This window comes from Miniopterus schreibersii (genome assembly GCF_964146895.1).
Source record: "Miniopterus schreibersii genome assembly, chromosome: X".
NCBI classification, from domain to species: domain Eukaryota; kingdom Metazoa; phylum Chordata; class Mammalia; order Chiroptera; family Miniopteridae; genus Miniopterus; species Miniopterus schreibersii.
In genome coordinates, this window is record NC_138104.1 from 42907496 (window position 1) to 42926309 (window position 18814).

Consider the following 18814-nt stretch of genomic DNA (forward strand, 5'->3'; position numbering starts at 1 on the left):
GTTCAAATTTCAACTCTAGAACTTTTTTATTTTCATAGAGCATTGGGCAACAAGTTAACATATTTGCACCCCAGTATGCAGATGCTTCTCTCTCAATGCAGTTGGGATAATCAAATGAGCTAGTGTGTGAACATAGTTCCTAAATAACAAAGTGCTCTATGAACAGTTTTTGACAGTTGCTCATTTATGGTAATTTGCTGATAAAAATAATTTAAGTACTTGGTTTTAAAAAATATCTCTTCCACATAATGAGATTTTCAGCATTAGTAGTCTAAGAAACATCCAATGGTATAAAAATATACACGTTATAGTTTAAAATACAAAGATGAACCTATTTTGTTAAACTGTCCTGTACAGCTATGGCATGAATTGAATATTTTGCATTTTATATATATATATATATAATATATATATATTTCTACATTCTGAATGATATAGGTGTATGTTTTTATAGGTTTGCCTGAATCCATCATTGCAGCTGCATGTTCAAGAAGTGGCCAGAGGGTTCTACATGTTGATTCGTAAGTTTATCAATGATAGTATTTAATACTTCCTAAATATCTCTATACAAAGTGAAAAAATTAAATATATACATGTGTACATATATGTCACATTATAAACTTTTCAAGTTAGAAAAATGATTGGAATTAATTTTCACAAAATTAATAATGAAATATATAATGAACAAGTCTTACTATTATACTGTGTAAAATAGGTGATGTTTCCCTTAAGAATAAATCAAATATACCATAATTTTATTCTTCTCATGAGTGATTTTGTTTTTTAAATGATAAATAATTCTCCATTTGTGTGGGCATATACAACCTGTACATGCAGTTGTATTTTAGGTATTGTATTAGACTGTTGAAAAACAAAGCTAATAGATTTATAGTATGTGGTTTTAATCAAAATTTAAACTATTAGAAAATCTTAACTGAGAAAAATATCTAGAAGTTTTTTTACTTTTTCTCTTAAATGTCATTATAAAAAGGAAGTTAATGAAAAATTCAAGTTTATGGTAAAGCTTAGTGTAAATCTCTTCTTCATTCCTGTTTCCTCCTGAAACAAATCCCTAACTTTTCACGTACCTATTTAGTGCTTTTGAACATTGTACCTTGACACTTTAATTGTTCATGAAATAGGAGTAACACATTTCTACAAGTTCAAGAAGATTGAAATCATATCATGTATCTTCTCGGATCACAGTGGCATGAAATTAGAAATCAACTACAATAAAAACACTAAATGACATTTAAACACATGGAGGTTGAAAAGCATGTTTTTAAACAATGAATGGGTTACCAAAGAGATCAAGAAAGAAATAGAAAGCTTCCTGGGAACAAATGAAACTAAACACACAACAACTCCAAATCTTGGGACACAATGAAAGCAGTCCTGAGAGGGAAGTTCATAGCATGACAAGCCTACCTCAAAAGACAATTAAAACTTATAATAGACTCTCTAACCCTACAACCTAAAAACTTAGAGAGAGAACAACAAGAAAAGCCCAGAGTAAGTAGAAGGAAAGAAAGAATAAAGATCAGAGCAGAAATAAATGACATAGAGACTAAAAAAACAATACAAAAGATCAATGATACCAAGAGCTGATTCTTTGAAAAGGTAAACAAGATTGATGAACCTTTAGCCAGACTCATGAAGAAACAGAGAGGACCCAAATAAACGAAATCAGAAATGAAAGAATTTAAATAACAGCTGACCCAACAGAAATAGAAAGCACTGTAAGAAAATACTATGAACAACTATATGCCACCAAGCTGGACAACCTGGAAGAAATGGATAAATTCCGAGAAAAATACAACCTTCCAAAACTCAATCAGGAAGAGTCAGAAAGCCTAAATAGGCCAATAACTGCTGATGAAGTTGAAGCAGTAATCAAAGGGCTCCCAGCACACAAAAGCCCTGGCTGGGATGGCTTCACAGGGGAGTTTTACCAAACACTCAAAGAAGAATTAACACCTATCCTCCTCAAACTATTTCAAAAAATCCAAGAGGAAGGAACACTTCCAAACTCTTTTTACAAGGCCAGCATTAGCCTAATTCCAAAACCATATAAAGACACTACAAGAAAGATAATTACAGGCCAGTATCCCTGATGAACATAGATGCTAAAATCCTCAACAAAATATCAGCAAATTGGATCCAGCAATATATTAAAAATATACACCATGACCAAGTGGGATTTATTCCAGAGATGCAAGGGTGGTACAGTATTCGCAAATCAATAAACATGATACAACACATAAACAAATTGAAAGTTAAAAATCACATGATCTTATAAATAGATGCAGAAAAAGCATTTGATAAAATCCAACACCCTTTTTTGATAAAAACTTAGCAAAGTGGGAATAGAGGGATCATACCTCAACATAATAAAGGCCATATATGATAAACCTACAGCAAACATCATATTCAGTGGGCAAAAACTAAAATAATTTTCCCTAAGAACAGGAACAAGACAGGTGTCCCACTTTAACCACTCTTATTCAACAGAGTACTAGAAGTCCTAGCCACAGCGATCAGACAAGAAGAAAACATCAGAGGCATCCAAATTGGAAAAGAGGAAACAAAACTGTCATTATTTGCAGATGACATGATATTGTACATAGAGAATCCTAAAGACTCCTCCATAAAACTAGTAGATTTAATAAATGAATTCAGCAAGGTAGCAGGATACAAAGTTAACACCCAGAAATCAGTGGCATTTTTATACACCAATAATGAACTCTCAGAAACAGAAACTAAAAAAAAATCCCATTTACCATTGCAACTAAAAAAAAATAAGATACTGCCCGCTGGGTGTGGCTCAGCTGTTGATCGTCGACCTAGGATCCGGGCAATCGGGGTTGGATTCCTGGTCAGGGCACATGCCCGGTTGCGGGCTCAATCAGTGACCCTCTCATCATTGGTGTTTCTATCTCTCTCTCTCCCTCTCCTTTCCTCTCTCTGAAATCAATGAAGATATATTTAAAAAATAAATAAATAAATAAATAAATAAATAAATAAATAAATAAGATACCTAGGAATAAACTTAACCGTAGATGTAAAAGACCTTTACTCGGAAAACTATAGGACACTGAAAAAAGAAATAAGGAAGATTTAAACAAATGGAAAAATATGTTATGTTCATGGATCGGAAGAATTAACATCATTAAAATGTCCATATTACCAAAAGCAATCTATAAATTCAATGCAATCCCTATTAAAATACCAACAAATTGTTCCAACAGATTTAGAACAAATACTTCGAAAATTTATATTGAACTAAAAAACATCCCGAATAGCCATGGCAATCCTGAGAAAGAAGAACAAAGTTGGAGGGATCACAAAACCAGATATCAAGTTATATTTCAAAGGCATTCTAATCAAAACAGCTTGGTACTGGCACAAGAACAAACATATATTGATCAGTGGAACAGAACAGAGAACCCAGAAATTGACCCACGTCATTTTTGTCAATTAATATTAGACCAAAGAGGCAAGAACATAATGGATTAGAGACAGTCTTTTCAATAAATAAATGGTGTTGGGAAAATTGGACAGGTATCTGCAAGAAAATGAAACTAGACCACCAACTTACACCATACACAAAAGTAAATTCAAAATAGATAAAAGACTTAAATGTAAGACATGAACCCATAAAAATCCTAGAGGAAAACCTAAGCAGCAAAATCTCAGACATTTCTCATAGCAATATGTTTGCTGATACATCTCCTAGGGCAAGAGAAACAAAGGAAAAAATAAACAAATGGGACTGCATCAAAATAAAAAGCTTCTGCACAGAAAAAGAAACCATCAACAAAATGAAAAGGGTTCCACTGTATGGGAGACTATATTTGCCAACGATTCATTGGATAAAGGGTTAATATCTAAAATATATAAAGAACTCATACAACTTGACAAAAGGAAGACAAACAGTCCAATTAAAAAATGGGCAAAGGACCTAAATAGACACTTCTCCAAAGAGGACATACAAGTGGCTAAGAGACATATGAAAAAATGCTCAATGCTGTTTATCATCAGAGAGATGCAAATTAAAACCACAATGAGGTATCACTTCACACCTGTAAGAATGGCTACCATCAACAAATCAACGAACTAGGAGTGCTGGCGAGGGTGTGGAGAAAAGGGCACCCTAGTACACTGCTGGTGGGAATGCAGACTGGTGAAGCCACTATGGAAAGCAGTATGGAAGTTCCTCATAAGATTAAAACTTGACCTGCCATTTGTCCCAGGGATTCCACTGCTAGGAACATATCCTAAGGAACATGAAACACCAATCACAAAGAACTTATGCACCCCTATGTTCATAGTAGCACAATTTACAATAGCTAAGATCTGACAACAGCCCACGTGCCCATCAGTAGATGAGTTCATAAAAAAGCTGTGGCACATTTATACCATGGAATACTATGCAGCTATAAAAAGAAGGATATTTTATCCTTTGGCACAACGTGGAGCGAACTTGAACGTATTATGCTAAGTGAAATAAGCCAGTCAGAGAAAGACAAGTACCACATGATCTCACTTATATGTGGAATATAAGAAACAAAATAAACTGATGAACAAAGTGGATCCAGTGACATAGAAGCATGGAATGGACCACGGAATCTAAGAGGGAAGGCGGGGAGGACGGTGTGTGGGTGGGGAGAGATTAATCAAAGAACTTATATGTTTATAAGCATAAGCCATGGACACAGACATTGGTATGGGAAAAGTCTGGGGGTGTGATGGATGTGGAGTGGAGGGGATCAATGGGGATAAAAGGGGACATCTGTAATATTCTCAACAATAAAGATAAAGAAACTTAAAAAAAATAGGAGTAATAAAGAAACAAAAAGAAAAGGACTTTATATTTTCTGTTATATATTAACTGCAATGTTTTTCGTAATGCCAGAATACAAAGAGTAACTAGATTTGTTATAGTTTATAGTGCTTTCTCATATGTTACCCCACTGTATATATGTAGGTATTTAAAAGGGAGTATTAGTTCATTTCCATTTAACCCTTTGTAAATTATTTTGAAAGCCTATTAACTCTTTAGTTATTGAATGACATTTCTAAATTAGGTTCAATTTTCAAACAAGTCTTGCCCTTGGAATTCTCTTTAATTATTTATGTGTAACTGCTTGTGTTAATGTTTCAATTTAGTCTTTTTTGAAATCTGCCACCTTTAAATCCCTGGTACTGAGCCAGTGTGATTTACAGGCTTAATAAAAATCTAAATTCAGTTTTTTTTTTGTTAATGTTAATTAACCTAAAATTAAAAATAAAATCTTAAATTTCCCTAAATTGTCATTTATTGTGCTTGTACTCTACGCTACTCACCATATCAGATTCGTTACACATGTTATGTAGTTTAATTCCCATCACAGCCAAGTGTGAGGTAGATGGTATTATGCCAATTTAACAAATGGGGAATTTGAAGTGCAGAGAAGTTAAGTAATTTTTCTAATTCTGTCCTGCTTGTGCTTGTCTAATTTTAAATTCAAATTTATTTTATGTTTTTTATTCCAAAACCTGAGGGCTTCCCAGAATGAAGAACATTTTAGAAATCACATAGGGTTTACTGATAATCAAAAATCAAATTGTAATTAGCAATATAAGAAGCTGAATCTTATTTTGTTAAGCAGTGAATCAGTTAGAAAGGCTTTATAATATGGTTTCCTTAAGAACTTATAGTAGAAGGGAGTGGGAAGAAGTATTCAAAGTGATGAAAAGCAAGGACCTACAACCAAGATTGCTCTACCCAGCAAAACTATGGTATAGAATTGAAAGTCAGATGAAGGTCTTCACAGACAAGAAAAAGCTAAAGGAGTTCATCACCACCAAACCAATACTCTATGAAATGTTAAAGGGTCTTCTTTAAGAAGAAGAAAAAGAAAAATAGATCAATAATATCAACAATAAAATAGCAATAAATATCTATCAACAATTGAATCTAAAAGTCAAAATAATCGAACAAGGAATCTAATGAACAAAATAAACTGGTGAATAAAATGGAACCAGAGGCACGGAAACATGGAACAGATGGAAGAATCTCAGCGGGAAGGGGGGGAGGGGCTGGGAAGAGATAAACCAAAAAACTTAATATGCATATATGCATTACCCATGGAGATAGACAATAGGGTGGTGAAGGCCTGAGGGTGGGTTGGGATCTGGGTAGAGGGGGGCAATGGGGGGGAAAGGGGGAGGACATCTGTAATACTTTAAACAATAAAGATTTAAAAAATAACTTATAGCTTAATAAAAATAGTATTTCAAAATGAGAAAACTTTTTCTATTTTAGATCCTCAGGTTTGGTGGCTTTTGAGTGTTTTGATCCATCTAGGTATTGATTTATAGGGTATTTTTCTGCTGTGGGCAAGGTTTAAATATTTGCCATTTTTATTCATTTTAGCACTTAAGGCTTTTCATAGTCAGGTTCTATCTTCCCCAACCGTCTTTCATTTCTGATGTACATGAACAAGAGTACCATATATCTCTGTTCCATAGACATATCTTTCCATGTTTTTTTTAAAAAAATATTTAAATCATGGTAAGAAACATAATATAAAATTTGCCATCTTAACTATTTTTAGGTGTACAGTTCAGTAATGTTAAGTATATTTATATTGTTGTGCAACAGATCTCCAGAACTCTTTTGATCTTGCCAAACTGAAACTGTACCCATTAAACAATAACTGCCCCAGTCCTCCTCCCCTTAACCCTGGGCAAGCACCACCCTACTTTCTGTCTCCATGACTGACTACTTTAGATACCTCATATAATTGGAATAGTATAATATTTGTCTTTTTGTGATTGCCTTATTTCATTCAGCATAATGTCCTCAAGGTTCATCCATTTTCTATCATATATCAGAATCTCCTTCCATTTTAAGACTGAGTAATATTACATTGTATGTGTATACAATACTCATTCATAAACATTTGGATTACTTCCACCTTTTGACTGTAGTGAATAATGCTGTTATGAGCATGAGTGTGCAAATACATCTTTGAGATCCTGCTCTCATTTCTTTTGGATATATACCCAGAATTGGGATTGCTAGATCAGGTGGTAATTCTATTTTTAATTTTGTGAAGAACTGTCATATTGTTTTCCATACAGCAGCTGTACCATTTTACATTCCCATTAACTTCCCATGCTTTGGCTCCACTGGGAAGTTGTGTATGGGTTTTTGAGCCAGAATGCCCTGATTCAAATCCTTGTTTTGGCATGTACTAGGTGTGTAACCTTTGACAACTTATTTAATCTTTTTATACCTCCATTTATTGATATAAAGGGCATAATAATAGCACTTACTTTTTAAGATTCTTTGTAGGATTAAAGAAAATAATCCATGTAATAGTTTTGTAACAGTGCCTGAAGCATAGTAAACTCTCAGTAAATGTTAATATCTGTTTCTCTAACAATACTGTTGCTGCTAGATATAAACAGTGAAGCCAGAGAAAGGAGTGACTAATCATGCTTGGAAGATTAGTGAAAAGTGTCATAGAGATGACACTTGAGCTGAGTCTTGAAAGATGAGTAAGACTTTAATGAAGAATTAGAGCATTCCAGAAAGAGGCAACAGATTGAAAGGGCATGGCATGCTAAGTGAATGGTGAGAATTTTAGTATGACTGAAAGGTTAGCCAAGTGAGTTGGATTAATGAGAATTGAAGCTAGAAGTAGACTGGATCCATATTGTTTACGTCTGTATGCTGAGGTGTAGGGATTTTATTTATTGGTTTTACCCTTAATAATTATCTTTAATATCTTCATGTCTTTCCCTCAAACCCATATTCAGTCCTTCAGCATATCCTGTCATTTCTACTTCCCAAACAACCCAAATCTAAGGAGTTTTCTGTGTCCACTCTTCCTTTCATTTCATTCCACTATTACTATTGAACTTCTTCCCAAACCTCCTAATTGGTCCATTTTCACTACTTTCCCCAGCATTTGGCCTTTTCCTTTTTTCAAACTGCATCATGTGTGCCTCTCTCCCTTGTTCACTATGCTCTGCTAGTGCTGTAATTGTGCACTTTTAAAAAAATTCTTAATATTTGTGCCTTTTAAAAAATATATATCTTTATTGATTTCAGAGAGAGGAAGGGAGAGAGAAACATCAATGATGAGAGAGTCATTGATTGAGCCCGCAACCTGGGCATGTGCCCTGACCGGGAATTGAACTCTGATCGCCTAGGATCCTAGGTCGACGCTCAACCGCCGAGCCATGCCCGGCCGGGCTCTTTGTGCCTTTTTTAATGTATCTTTTCTCCTTGATCTCTCTCTCTTGCCGGAGATTTGTCTATATTAATGAGTCTTTTCAATGAACCAGCTTTTGCCTTGTTCTTTTTTTCTGTGTTATCTTTTTTTTCTATCTAATATCTATGTATCTTTTTTGTTTTTATTTTTTAAATTTATTTTATTTAGAGTATTACAGATGTCCCCCACTTTCTCCCCTTTACCTCCCTCCCTCCCTCCATCTCCCACCCTTCGCCAGGTCTTCACCTGTTTATTGTCTGTGTCCATGGGCTGTGCATATATGCTTTTTTTTTTTTTTTTTTTTATCCTCACCTGAGGATATTTTTTCCATTGCTTTTCAGAGAGTGGAAGGAAGAGGGAAAGAGAAACATAGATGTGAGAGAGACACATCGATTGGTTGCCTCCCGCACACACCCCTACTGGGGCTGAGCCTGCATCCCAGGTATGTGCCCTTGACCAGAATCGAACATGGGACCCTTCAGTCCGCAGGCTGATGCTCTAACCCCTGAACCAAACTGGTTAGGGCTGTGCATATATGCTTATAGGTTCTCTGGTCAATCTCTTCCCACCCCTTTCTTCTACTTTCTTTGGCTTGAAATCACTCTTGTTTTTTTTCTAACTTCTTGATTTAAATTTATAATTTTTTATATTTAAGTCTTCCTTTTTGTTTAATATAATTACTTAAGATTGTAGTTCCACATTAGCTGTCTTCCATGAATTTCAAGTTTTTTTTAATAGCCATTGTGATTTCAGATTTTTAATAGATCTGTATATTATCTTTTATATGTCCTTTAATTAGTTAATTAAAGGTATGTTTTTAAATTTCTATATTCATTTTTTATTTCAATATCTTACTGAATTTATAATTTCGAACACTTGTGACAAAATACGTAAATGAGAAAGTAAAAAAGTTCTAGTGTATCTTCTCTCTCTTCCTGCCTGTACCCCACCCTCTCTACCCATAATCCCATCTTATGGAAGCAGCTACTATTATCTTTTATATGTCCTACAATATTCTGTCTAGAGAAAGAAGTTGCAGAAAAATATGAAAGATTTTATTATATGTATATTAGATTCAGTGTAGAAAAAGGTATAAGATATTAAGCAGTTCTAACACCAAGTATCTCTCATGTTGCCTTTTTATTCCATATATACCTCCTTCCCCTGCCTCCCCTGTTTCTATCCCCAGCAACCAGTAACTTGTTTTTTAGTTCTATAATTTTATCATTTTGAGGATGGAACTGTACAGTAGGCAGCTTTTCAGCATTGATCTTTTTCACTCACCACAATTCCCTTGGAGATTTGTCAAGGTTGTTTCTTTTATTGATGAAGTAGTCTATATTATATATCTTAGTTTGTTTAACCATTCACCTGTTGAAGGGCATTTGGGCTGATTACAGTTTTTGGCTATTACAAAACTGGACTGTGAACATTCATCTATAGGTCTATGTGTGCATGAACTTAAATTTTTATTTTGCTGGTGTAAATGCTCAGTAGTGTAATTGCAGAGTTGTATGGTTATGGCATGTTTAGTTTTTTAAGAAACTGCAAACTATTTTCCAGACTGCCTAAGTGATTTTACATTCCTACTAGCAGTGTGCAAGTGATCCATGTTTCCCTTCATCTTTGCCATCATTCGGTGTTATCAGTATTTGGGTGGGTGGGTGGGATTCTGATTAGTGTGTAGTGATATCTCATTGTGATTTTAGTCCATACTTCCCTAATGTCTAATGATGAACATTTTTCATGTGCTCATTTGCTATCTGTATATTATCTTTTATATGTCCTACAATATTCTTCATGTCTTTAGTCTATTTTCTGATTGGATTGTTTGTTTTCCTATTGAGTTTTGAGAGTTTATTACACATTCTAACCAAATATATTTTTAAACTTTATCTTTTTTTGGTAATTGGTTTCTAATTTAATTACATTATTGTCAAATAACCTCTATATGATATCATTTGGCATTTTTGAGAATTGCTTTATGGCTTGGAACTATATGACTCCATGTGTCTTAAAAATGTGTCTTTGCTAAATTGTTGGATATGGAGTTCCATATATGTTCATTAGATAAAGCTTGCTAATTTTGTTCAGAATTTCTTTTATCTGATCTATTAATTGCAGAGGTATATATTAAAATCTCCTTTACTCATTGTGGAATTCTTATTTTTATTTTATAATTCTTTCAATTTTTGCTTTATGTATTCTAGATGTATATTCATAAGGGCATGTAAATTTAGAATGATGATATCTTTATGTAGTTACCTTATGTTTTTTTCCTGATGATGCTTTTTGCCTTAAAGTCTGTTTTGTATGTATTACATACTGACATCAGGTTTTTGTCCGTTCCCCCCCCCCAATATATCTTTTTTGCCCTTTTATTTTTCATCTTTCTGTGCCTTTGTGTTTTAGGTGTGCCTCTTTTTTAAAAAAAAAAAAATCTTTATTGATTTCAGAGAGAGGAAGGGAGAGGGAGAGAGAGATAGAAACATCAGTGATGAGAGAGTCATTGATTGGCTGCCTCCTGCACACCCCAGACTGGGAATCGAGCCCACAACCCGGGCATGTGCCCTGATTGGGAATCGAACCTCCCTCTCCTAGATCCTAGGTCAATGCTCAACCGCTGAGCCATGGCCAGCCGGGCTAGGTGTGCCTCTTGCAGATAGCATATAACTAGATTTGTCTTAATTCAATCTGGCAATCTTTCTTTTAACTGAATTTAGTCCATTTACATTTATTCTGCTTCACTATTGTTTGGACATACTTCTATCATTTTATTTCATGCTTTTCCTTTACCCTGCCTTTGCTTTCCTTCTCACACCTTTATGCCTTTTATTGAATAGAGGTATGTTTATAACCTTTTCCCCTTCTTACAACTGGTTTGAAGTTATAGATGAAATTTCTTTCTTTCGAATAGAATAAATTCAAATTTTGACATATTTATTCAAATGAAATTCTTTCAACCAGAGTCTCATAGTGGTTAACTCTATCTTTGTCTATTAATGCTTTATTTCAGTCTCAATCTTATAGTTTAATTGTTTCTGTAATTACACTTTGAGAATGATTTTTTTGTCTTCACTTTGTCCTCTGGTATCTTTTGTTGCTGTTGAGAAATGTCACTATTTTGTAAATGAATTATCTTTCCTTTCTGATTGCTTTAATATTCTGTGTGCCTTTATAGTTATATATTCTTACTCTCATCTGTCTAAGTGTTGATTTTATTTCCATTTATCCTGTTCATAACTTTTTTTGCTTCTTTTTTTAAAAATTATCTTTATTGTTAAAAGTATTACACATATCCCCCATTTTTCAGGCATTGCTCCCCTGCACCCCGCATCCACCCCTCCCCACCCCCCAGGCCTTCACCACACTGTTGTCTATGTCCATGGGTTATGCATATATGCATATAGGTTCTTTGATTAATCTCTCCTCACCTACTCCCCCACCCTTGCCTCCCCACTGAGATTCATCAGTCTTTTCCATGCTAAGTCTCTGGATCTGTTTTGCTCCTCAGTCTATTTTGTTTATTAGATTCCACATATGAGTGAGATCATGTAAAACTGAATCAGGAAAAATCAGAAAACCTGAACAGGTTAATAACAACGGGTGAAATTGAAGCAGTAATTAAAAAAACTCCCAGCAAACAAAAGCCCTGGTCCAGATGGCTTCACAGGGGAGCTTTCTAATTCTTTATGCTATAGGGTTAGGCAGTTTATTAAAAAATTTTCTTGCTTTTTCAGGTAGGCCTGTAGTTCCATGAACTTCCCTCTCAGGACTGCTTTCACTGTGTCCCATAGATTTGGAGTTGTTGTGTGTTCGTTTTCATTTGTTTCCAGGAAGTTTTTGGTTTCTTTCTTTATCTTACTGGTAACTCATTCATTGTTTGATATCATGTTATTTAGCCTCCATGTGTTTGAATGTTTTTGTGTTTTTACTGTAGTTGATTTCTAATTACATGCCATTGTGGTCCAAGAAGATGCTTGATATAATTTCAGTCTTCTAGAACTTATAGAGACTTGTTTTGTGTCCTAACATGTGGTCTGTCTTTGATAATGACCCATGTGCACTTGAGAGGAATGTATATTCTGCAGCTTTGGGATGGAATGTTCTATAAATATCAATTAAAACCATCTGATCTAGTGTGCCATTTATTTATTCATTTTAAATAATTTTATTGATTTTAGAGAGAGGAAGGGAGAGGGAGAGAGATAGAAACATCAATGATAAGAGAGTCACTGATTGGCTGCCTCCTGCATCCCCCCCCCCCCCCCCCCCGCCCCTCGCTGGGGATTGAGCCCGCAACCTGGGCTTGTGCCCTGACCGGGAATCAAACTGCGATTTCCTGGATCATAGGTTGATGCTCAACCACTGAGCAAAGCTAGCCGGGCTAGTGTGCCATTTAGAGTCACTGTTCCTCTGTTGACTTTTTGTCTGGAAGATCTATCCAGTGAAGTCAGTGGGATGTTCAAGTCCCTGAATATGACTCTATTGCTGTTGATCTCTCCCTTAAACTCCTTAAAGTTACTATTCATAGGCTCTTATGTCTTGCCATTTTAATTCTTTATGCCTGTGTTTTTCTATTCCTTCTTCTTATTACAGCAGTCCATTTAACATTTCTTGCAATGCTGGCTTGATGGTGATAAACTCCTTTAGACTTTTTTTTTGTCTGAGAAACTCTTTATTTCACCATCTATTTTGAATGATAGCCTTGCTGGTTAGAGTAGTCTTGGTTTCAGATCCTTGTTTTGCATTACCTTGACTACTTCATGCCATTCCCTTCTGGCCTGTAGAGTTTCTAATGGGAAGTAAGCAGACAGCCTTATGGAGCTCCTTTGTACATAACAGATTGCTTTTCTCTTACTACCTTTAATATTCTCTCTTTGTCTTGAATTCTTGGCATTTTAATTATGATATGTCTGGATGTGGGCATCTTTGGATTCTTCTTCCTTGGGACTCTCTGTGCCTCCTGAACTTGTGTGACTTTTTCCTTGACCAGGTTAGGGAAGTTTTCTGCCATTATTTCTTCAAACAGTGCTCTAACCCTTGTTTACTTTTGACCTTTTCTGACACTCCTAGGATTCGAATACTGTTAAGTTTCATGTTGTCCCACAGCTCCTTTAGACTGTCCTCCTGTGTTTTTTTTTAAATTTTATTTTTGTTTAAAATATTACAGATTTCCCTTTTTCTCCCCATTGACCCGTTCCACCCTGTCCCCTCCCCTCCCCAGTCCTTCTCCCCACCATTGTCCATGTCCTTGGGTTGTGCATTTTTGCATATAAATTCTTTGCTTACTCTCTCCACCTCCACCCACCCGCCCTTCTCTATCCCTCTGACATTTGTCAGTCTAATCTGTGCTTCCATGTCATTGAATCTATTCTGTTCTTCAGATTATTAAGTTCTTTAGATTCCACGTATAAACGAGATCATGTGATGTTTGTCTTTCGCTGCCTGGCTTATTTCACTTAGCATAATTTTCTCCAGATCTATCCATGCTGTCCCAAAGGGTACGAGATTATTCTTCTTTACAGCTGCATGGTATTCCATGGTGTATATGTCCCAAAGCTTTTTTATCCACTCATCTACTGATGGGCACTTGGGCTTTTTCCAGGTCTTAGCTATTGTAAACTGCGCTGCTATGAACATCGGGGTACATATATTCTTTCTGATTAATGTTTCAGGATTCTTAGCATCCATTCCTAGAAGTGGAATCACTGGGTCAAAAGGCAGCTCCATTTTTAATTTTTTGAGGCTCTTCCATAGTGTTTTCCATAGTGATTGCACCAGTCTGCATTCCCACCAGCAGTGTACTAGGGTCCCCCTTTCTCCACTTGCTTGCCAGTACATGTCATCTGTTGATTTGTTGATGGTAGCCATTCTTACAGCTGTGAAGGTATACCTGATTGTGGTTTTAATTTGCATCTCTCTGATGATTAGCAACATTGAGCATTTTCTAATGTGTCTCTTGGCGATTTGTATGTCCTCTTTGGCAAAGTGTCTATTCAGGTCTTTGCCCATTTCTTAATTGGGTTGTCTTCCTCTTGGTGAGTAATATGAGTTCTTTGTACACTTTGGAAATTAGCCCCTTATCAGATACATACTTGGCAAATATGTTTTCCCAGACTGTGAGGTTCCTTTGTATTTTGAGGCTTTTTTCTTTGGTTGTGCAGAAGCTTTTTATTTTGATGTAGTTCCATATGTTTATTTTTTCTTTTGTTTCTCTTGCCCTAGGAGATGTATCAGTGAAAATTCCACTACGTGGGATATCTGTGACTTTATTGCCTATGTTTTCTTCCAGAATTTTTATGGTTTCGTGACTTACGTTTAAGTCTTTTATCCATTTTGAGTTTACTTTTGTGTATGATGAAAGTTGGTGGTCTAGTTTCATTTTTTTGCATGTATCTGTCCAGTTTTCCCAGCACCACTTACTGAAGAGTCTGTCTTTACTCCATTGGATGCTCTGGCCTCCTTTGTCAAATATTAACTGACCGTAATGGCATAGGTCTATTTCTGGGGTCTCTGTTCTGTTCCATTGATCTATATGCCTGTTGTTGTACCAGTTGCAGGCCGTTTTGATTACAATAGCTTTGTAATACAGTTTGAAATCTGGTAATGTTATCCCTCCCACTCTTCTCTTTTTTCTCAAGATGGCTGCAGCTATTCGGGGTCTTTTTTGTTTCCATATAAATTTTCGGAATGTTTGTTCTAGGTCTGTGAAATATGCTGTTGGTATTTTAATAGGAATTGCATTGAATTTATAAATTGCTTTGGGTAGTATATACATTTTCATGATGTGAATTCTTCCAATCCATGAGCATGGTATATTCTTCCACTTGTTTAAATCTTCCTCTATTTCTTTTTTCAGTGTCACGTAGTTTTCCAAGTATAGATCTTTTACATCCTTGTTTAAGTTTATTCCTAGGTATCTTATTTTTTTAGTTGCAGTGGTAAATGGTATTGCTTTTTTAGTTTCTCTCTCTGAACGTTCATTGTTGGTGTATAAGAGTGACATTTACTTCTGGATGTTGATTTTGTATCCAGCTACCTTGCCATATTCGTTTATCAAATCTAGTAGTACTTTGATGGAGTCTTTATGGTTTTCTATGTACATTATCATGCCATCTGTAAATAATGACAGTTTTACTTCCTGCTTTCCATTTTGGATACCTTTTATGTTTTCTTCCTGTCTGATGGCTGTGGCTAGGACTTCCAGTACTCTGTTGAATAAGAGTGGTTAAAGTGGACATCCTTGTCTTGTTCCTGTTTTTAATGGAAATGGTTTTAGTTTTTGCGCATTGAGTATGATGTTGGCTGTAGGTCTATCATATATGGCCTTTATTTTGTTGAGGTATGGTCCCTCTATTCCCACTTTGCTGAGAGGTTTTATCAGAAATGGGTGCTGGATTTTGTTAAATGCTCTTTCTGCGTCTATTGATATTGTCATGTGATTTTTGTCCATTTTGTTTATGTGATGTATCACATTCATTGATTTGCAGATGTTGTACATGCTGTCCTCCTGTTTTTAAATTGTTTTTTCTTTTGGATCTCTGATGGAGTGATTTTTTCTACCCCGTGTTCTAGTTTGCTGATCCGATCCTCAGCTTCCTCTAATCTGTTTATTCCTTCCAGTGTATTCTTTATTTCTGCTATGTCATTCTTCATATCTCACTAGTCATTTTTCATAGTTTGCATATCTTTTCTCATGCTCTTGAGCATCCTTTCAGTCAATATTCTGAACTCTATATCTGATAGATTGCTTACCTCCATTTCATTTAGCACCTTTTCTGGAGACTTCTCTTGTAGTCTCATTGGGGCTTGTTTTTTTTGTCTCCCCATTTTGGCTGCATATTAGGTTTGTTTCTCTGTATTAGGTGGATCTGCTAGGACTCAGTCTTTTTGGAGGGTCTCTGGTGCAGGCCAATATAAGGCACTCTTTTTGACTAGCCTTGAGTCCCGTGTTTGGAGCTATTGGCTTGTGGTTCCCTCCTCTGGGCTGGCTTGTTGTTCCCTCTGCTGGGGCTGAGTGCATTTGGACAGCACCAAGATGCACACCAGAATCTGCTTGTCCAAGGACCGTGCCAGAGACAGATCAGACAGAGACTCAGAGTTCCCAGAGTTCCTCCTCTGTGTGCAGGCTCATTGTTTTCAGTCTCTCAAAGAGCCTCAGGCTGTAGACCACAGCAAGGGGTAAACTCCACAGGGTAGGCCCAGTGGTTTTCCAGTGGATGGGGCAATTGCTTCCCCCTCAGGCAAAAGCTTCCTGTCTGGCAAAGGTCTGCCTGAGAAAGATGTTGTCTGCAGTATGGGGGAATGACTCCGCACAGGAATCCAGATCGCCGCCCTCTGAGCTCTGTTTCCAGAGCCCAAAACCCCAGATTCTCACACCATTCTATTCCACTCTGCCTTCCCTTTTCCAGAGCCCAAGGTGAGTTGATGCACACAAAACTTTGTTCATTGGCCCTTTAAGAATGTGCCAGCATTTCCAGCTGTCTTTCTCTGGCAGGCAGAAACCCTGCTGTTTTTCACAGCCTGATGTTATGTGGGCACCTTTCTCAGTTCTGGTGCTCTGGGCTGGGAAGTCCAGCCTGGGATTTAGGCCCCAGAGTCCTCAGTGGGAATTCCCCACAGCTGAGATATCCCTCAGGATCTTTAGCTGCTCCCTATGGTAGCCCAGCCAGCCCTCTCATGGCTCTGCACTTCCTACCAGTCTCTATGCGGTCTCCACTTTTTTCCTTGGTTATGAGGGTGCTCTCCAGCTTGTGTTCAGTTGCAGTTGATAATACCGAATGGTTTTTCTCTATTTTAGTTTTAATTCCTATTTGGTCTTGGGAGAGTGTCAGTGTAGTGTCCACTCAATCTGCTGCCATCTTGGAATTTCTTGTTTTGCCTCTTGAAATCAGATAATTTATTCCTTTTGTTGGTGAGGAAATTCTCAACTGTTTCTTCAGACATTGCCTCTCTTATTTTTTCTTCTGGAAATTCTTATATATTGGACATTCTGTTTATGTTTCTTAATATCTCTTATATTTTTCATCTTTTTTACCTTTGATACTCCATTCTGGGTTGTTTCCTTAGATTTACCTAATTCTGGTGTTACAAACTGTGGTCCCACAGGTCAGCTACTTGTTTTTGTAAATAAAGGCTTATTGGAATGCAACTGTATTTATTTATTTATAGATATACTGTTTACATATTGACTGTGGCTGCTTTCATAGTACAAAGCAGAGTTTTTGCAACAAAAACTGTATGGCCTGCACAGCTTAAAAATTTACTGTCTGGCCCTTTATAGAAAATGTTTTCAGGCCTCTTTTCTAGTTCATTAATTCTGTCTTCAGATGTGTCTAATTTTCTGTTTGACCTAGTTATTATTATTTTTCAGTGACTTTCATTTCTGGAAGCTCAGTTTGGTTATTTTTTTAAAGCTGCCATGTTCTTTCCTTGTGTTTAATTCATTTATTTTTCTAAACATGTAAAGTATTTATCACAGTTTTCATTATGTGAAGTAATTGGAGATTTAATACTACTGTTTATTTTCTCTCCAGCTTCAGGCTCAGTATTTTTCTCTTTTCTCTCTCTAAAATGTTGAATTTCAGGTTTTTCTTAAATGGGGATTTACTTGTGTGAATTCTTTGTGACCTGGTTAAGAGGTATTTTCCTTCCAAATGTTTTATTATTTACTCTATTACAGATGTCCCCCAGTTCCTGCCCTCTCCCTTGCCTCCCTCCACGCCCTCCTCACCCCCCCCCCCCAAGGTCATGGGTTATGCATATATGTATATATATTGTTTGTTTGTTCTCTTCCCTCCTCCTCATCCTCCTCCCCTCTGAGATCTGGTTTTCTTTTGCCTGGTCACCCAGTGCTATTAATAACTGTTAGTTTCCCATTGCCTCTGTAAGAAATTACTATAAATATAGTAGTTTACAACAACACAAATTTTTTTCTTTACAATTCTGCAAGTCGGAAGTACAAAATGAATCTTATGGGGCTGAATCAGGGTTTAGGAGGTTTCAGGGAAGACTCAATTTCCTGTCTTTTCTAGCTTCTAGAGGCCACCTGCATTCCCTGGTTCATGGGCCCTTTATCCTTTAAGTGCATGACTTTAGTATCTGTTATGCTACCTAATTTTTCTGCCTTTGACCTTCTTGCCTGCCTGTTATAAGGAACCTTGTGTTTATTTGGAGTCCACCTGGAAAATCTTGGATATTATTTCCATCACAGGATCCTTAACTCATTCATGTTGGCAAAGTCTCTTTTGCAAGTAATGTATATTCACATCTTCTGGGGATTAGGACATGGACATCTTTGGGGAACCATTATTCTGTGTACAACATTGGCCCAAAGCAATTTTATGTTAATTTCTCACGTTGTTCCTGGTTTATGCAAGTATTATGTACATGAGAGCAGCATAATCACCTGTGGTTCAGGTATGCAGTTGTAAATTCTCAGAGAAATTTCCCCTTGTACCTACATCTTCATGTTTCAGCAGCATCCCACCATTACCTTCTCTGAATATACAACATTTTTTTATTTCCTTATGCTTTTTTCCTTC

General features: G+C 36.3%; 1 protein-coding gene across 3 annotated transcripts in view; it reads left to right on the forward strand.

Annotated features, from left to right (window-relative positions):
- The window catches only part of CHM (CHM Rab escort protein), a 214379-nt gene that overhangs the window by 25158 nt on the left and 170407 nt on the right, over positions 1 to 18814 (forward strand). For all 3 annotated transcript variants that reach the window (XM_081126003.1, XM_081126004.1, XM_081126005.1), the window contains exon 2: positions 455 to 521. In XM_081126003.1, the coding sequence (XP_080982129.1) occupies positions 455 to 521 (67 nt within the window). The remainder of the gene's footprint in view (positions 1 to 454; positions 522 to 18814) is intronic.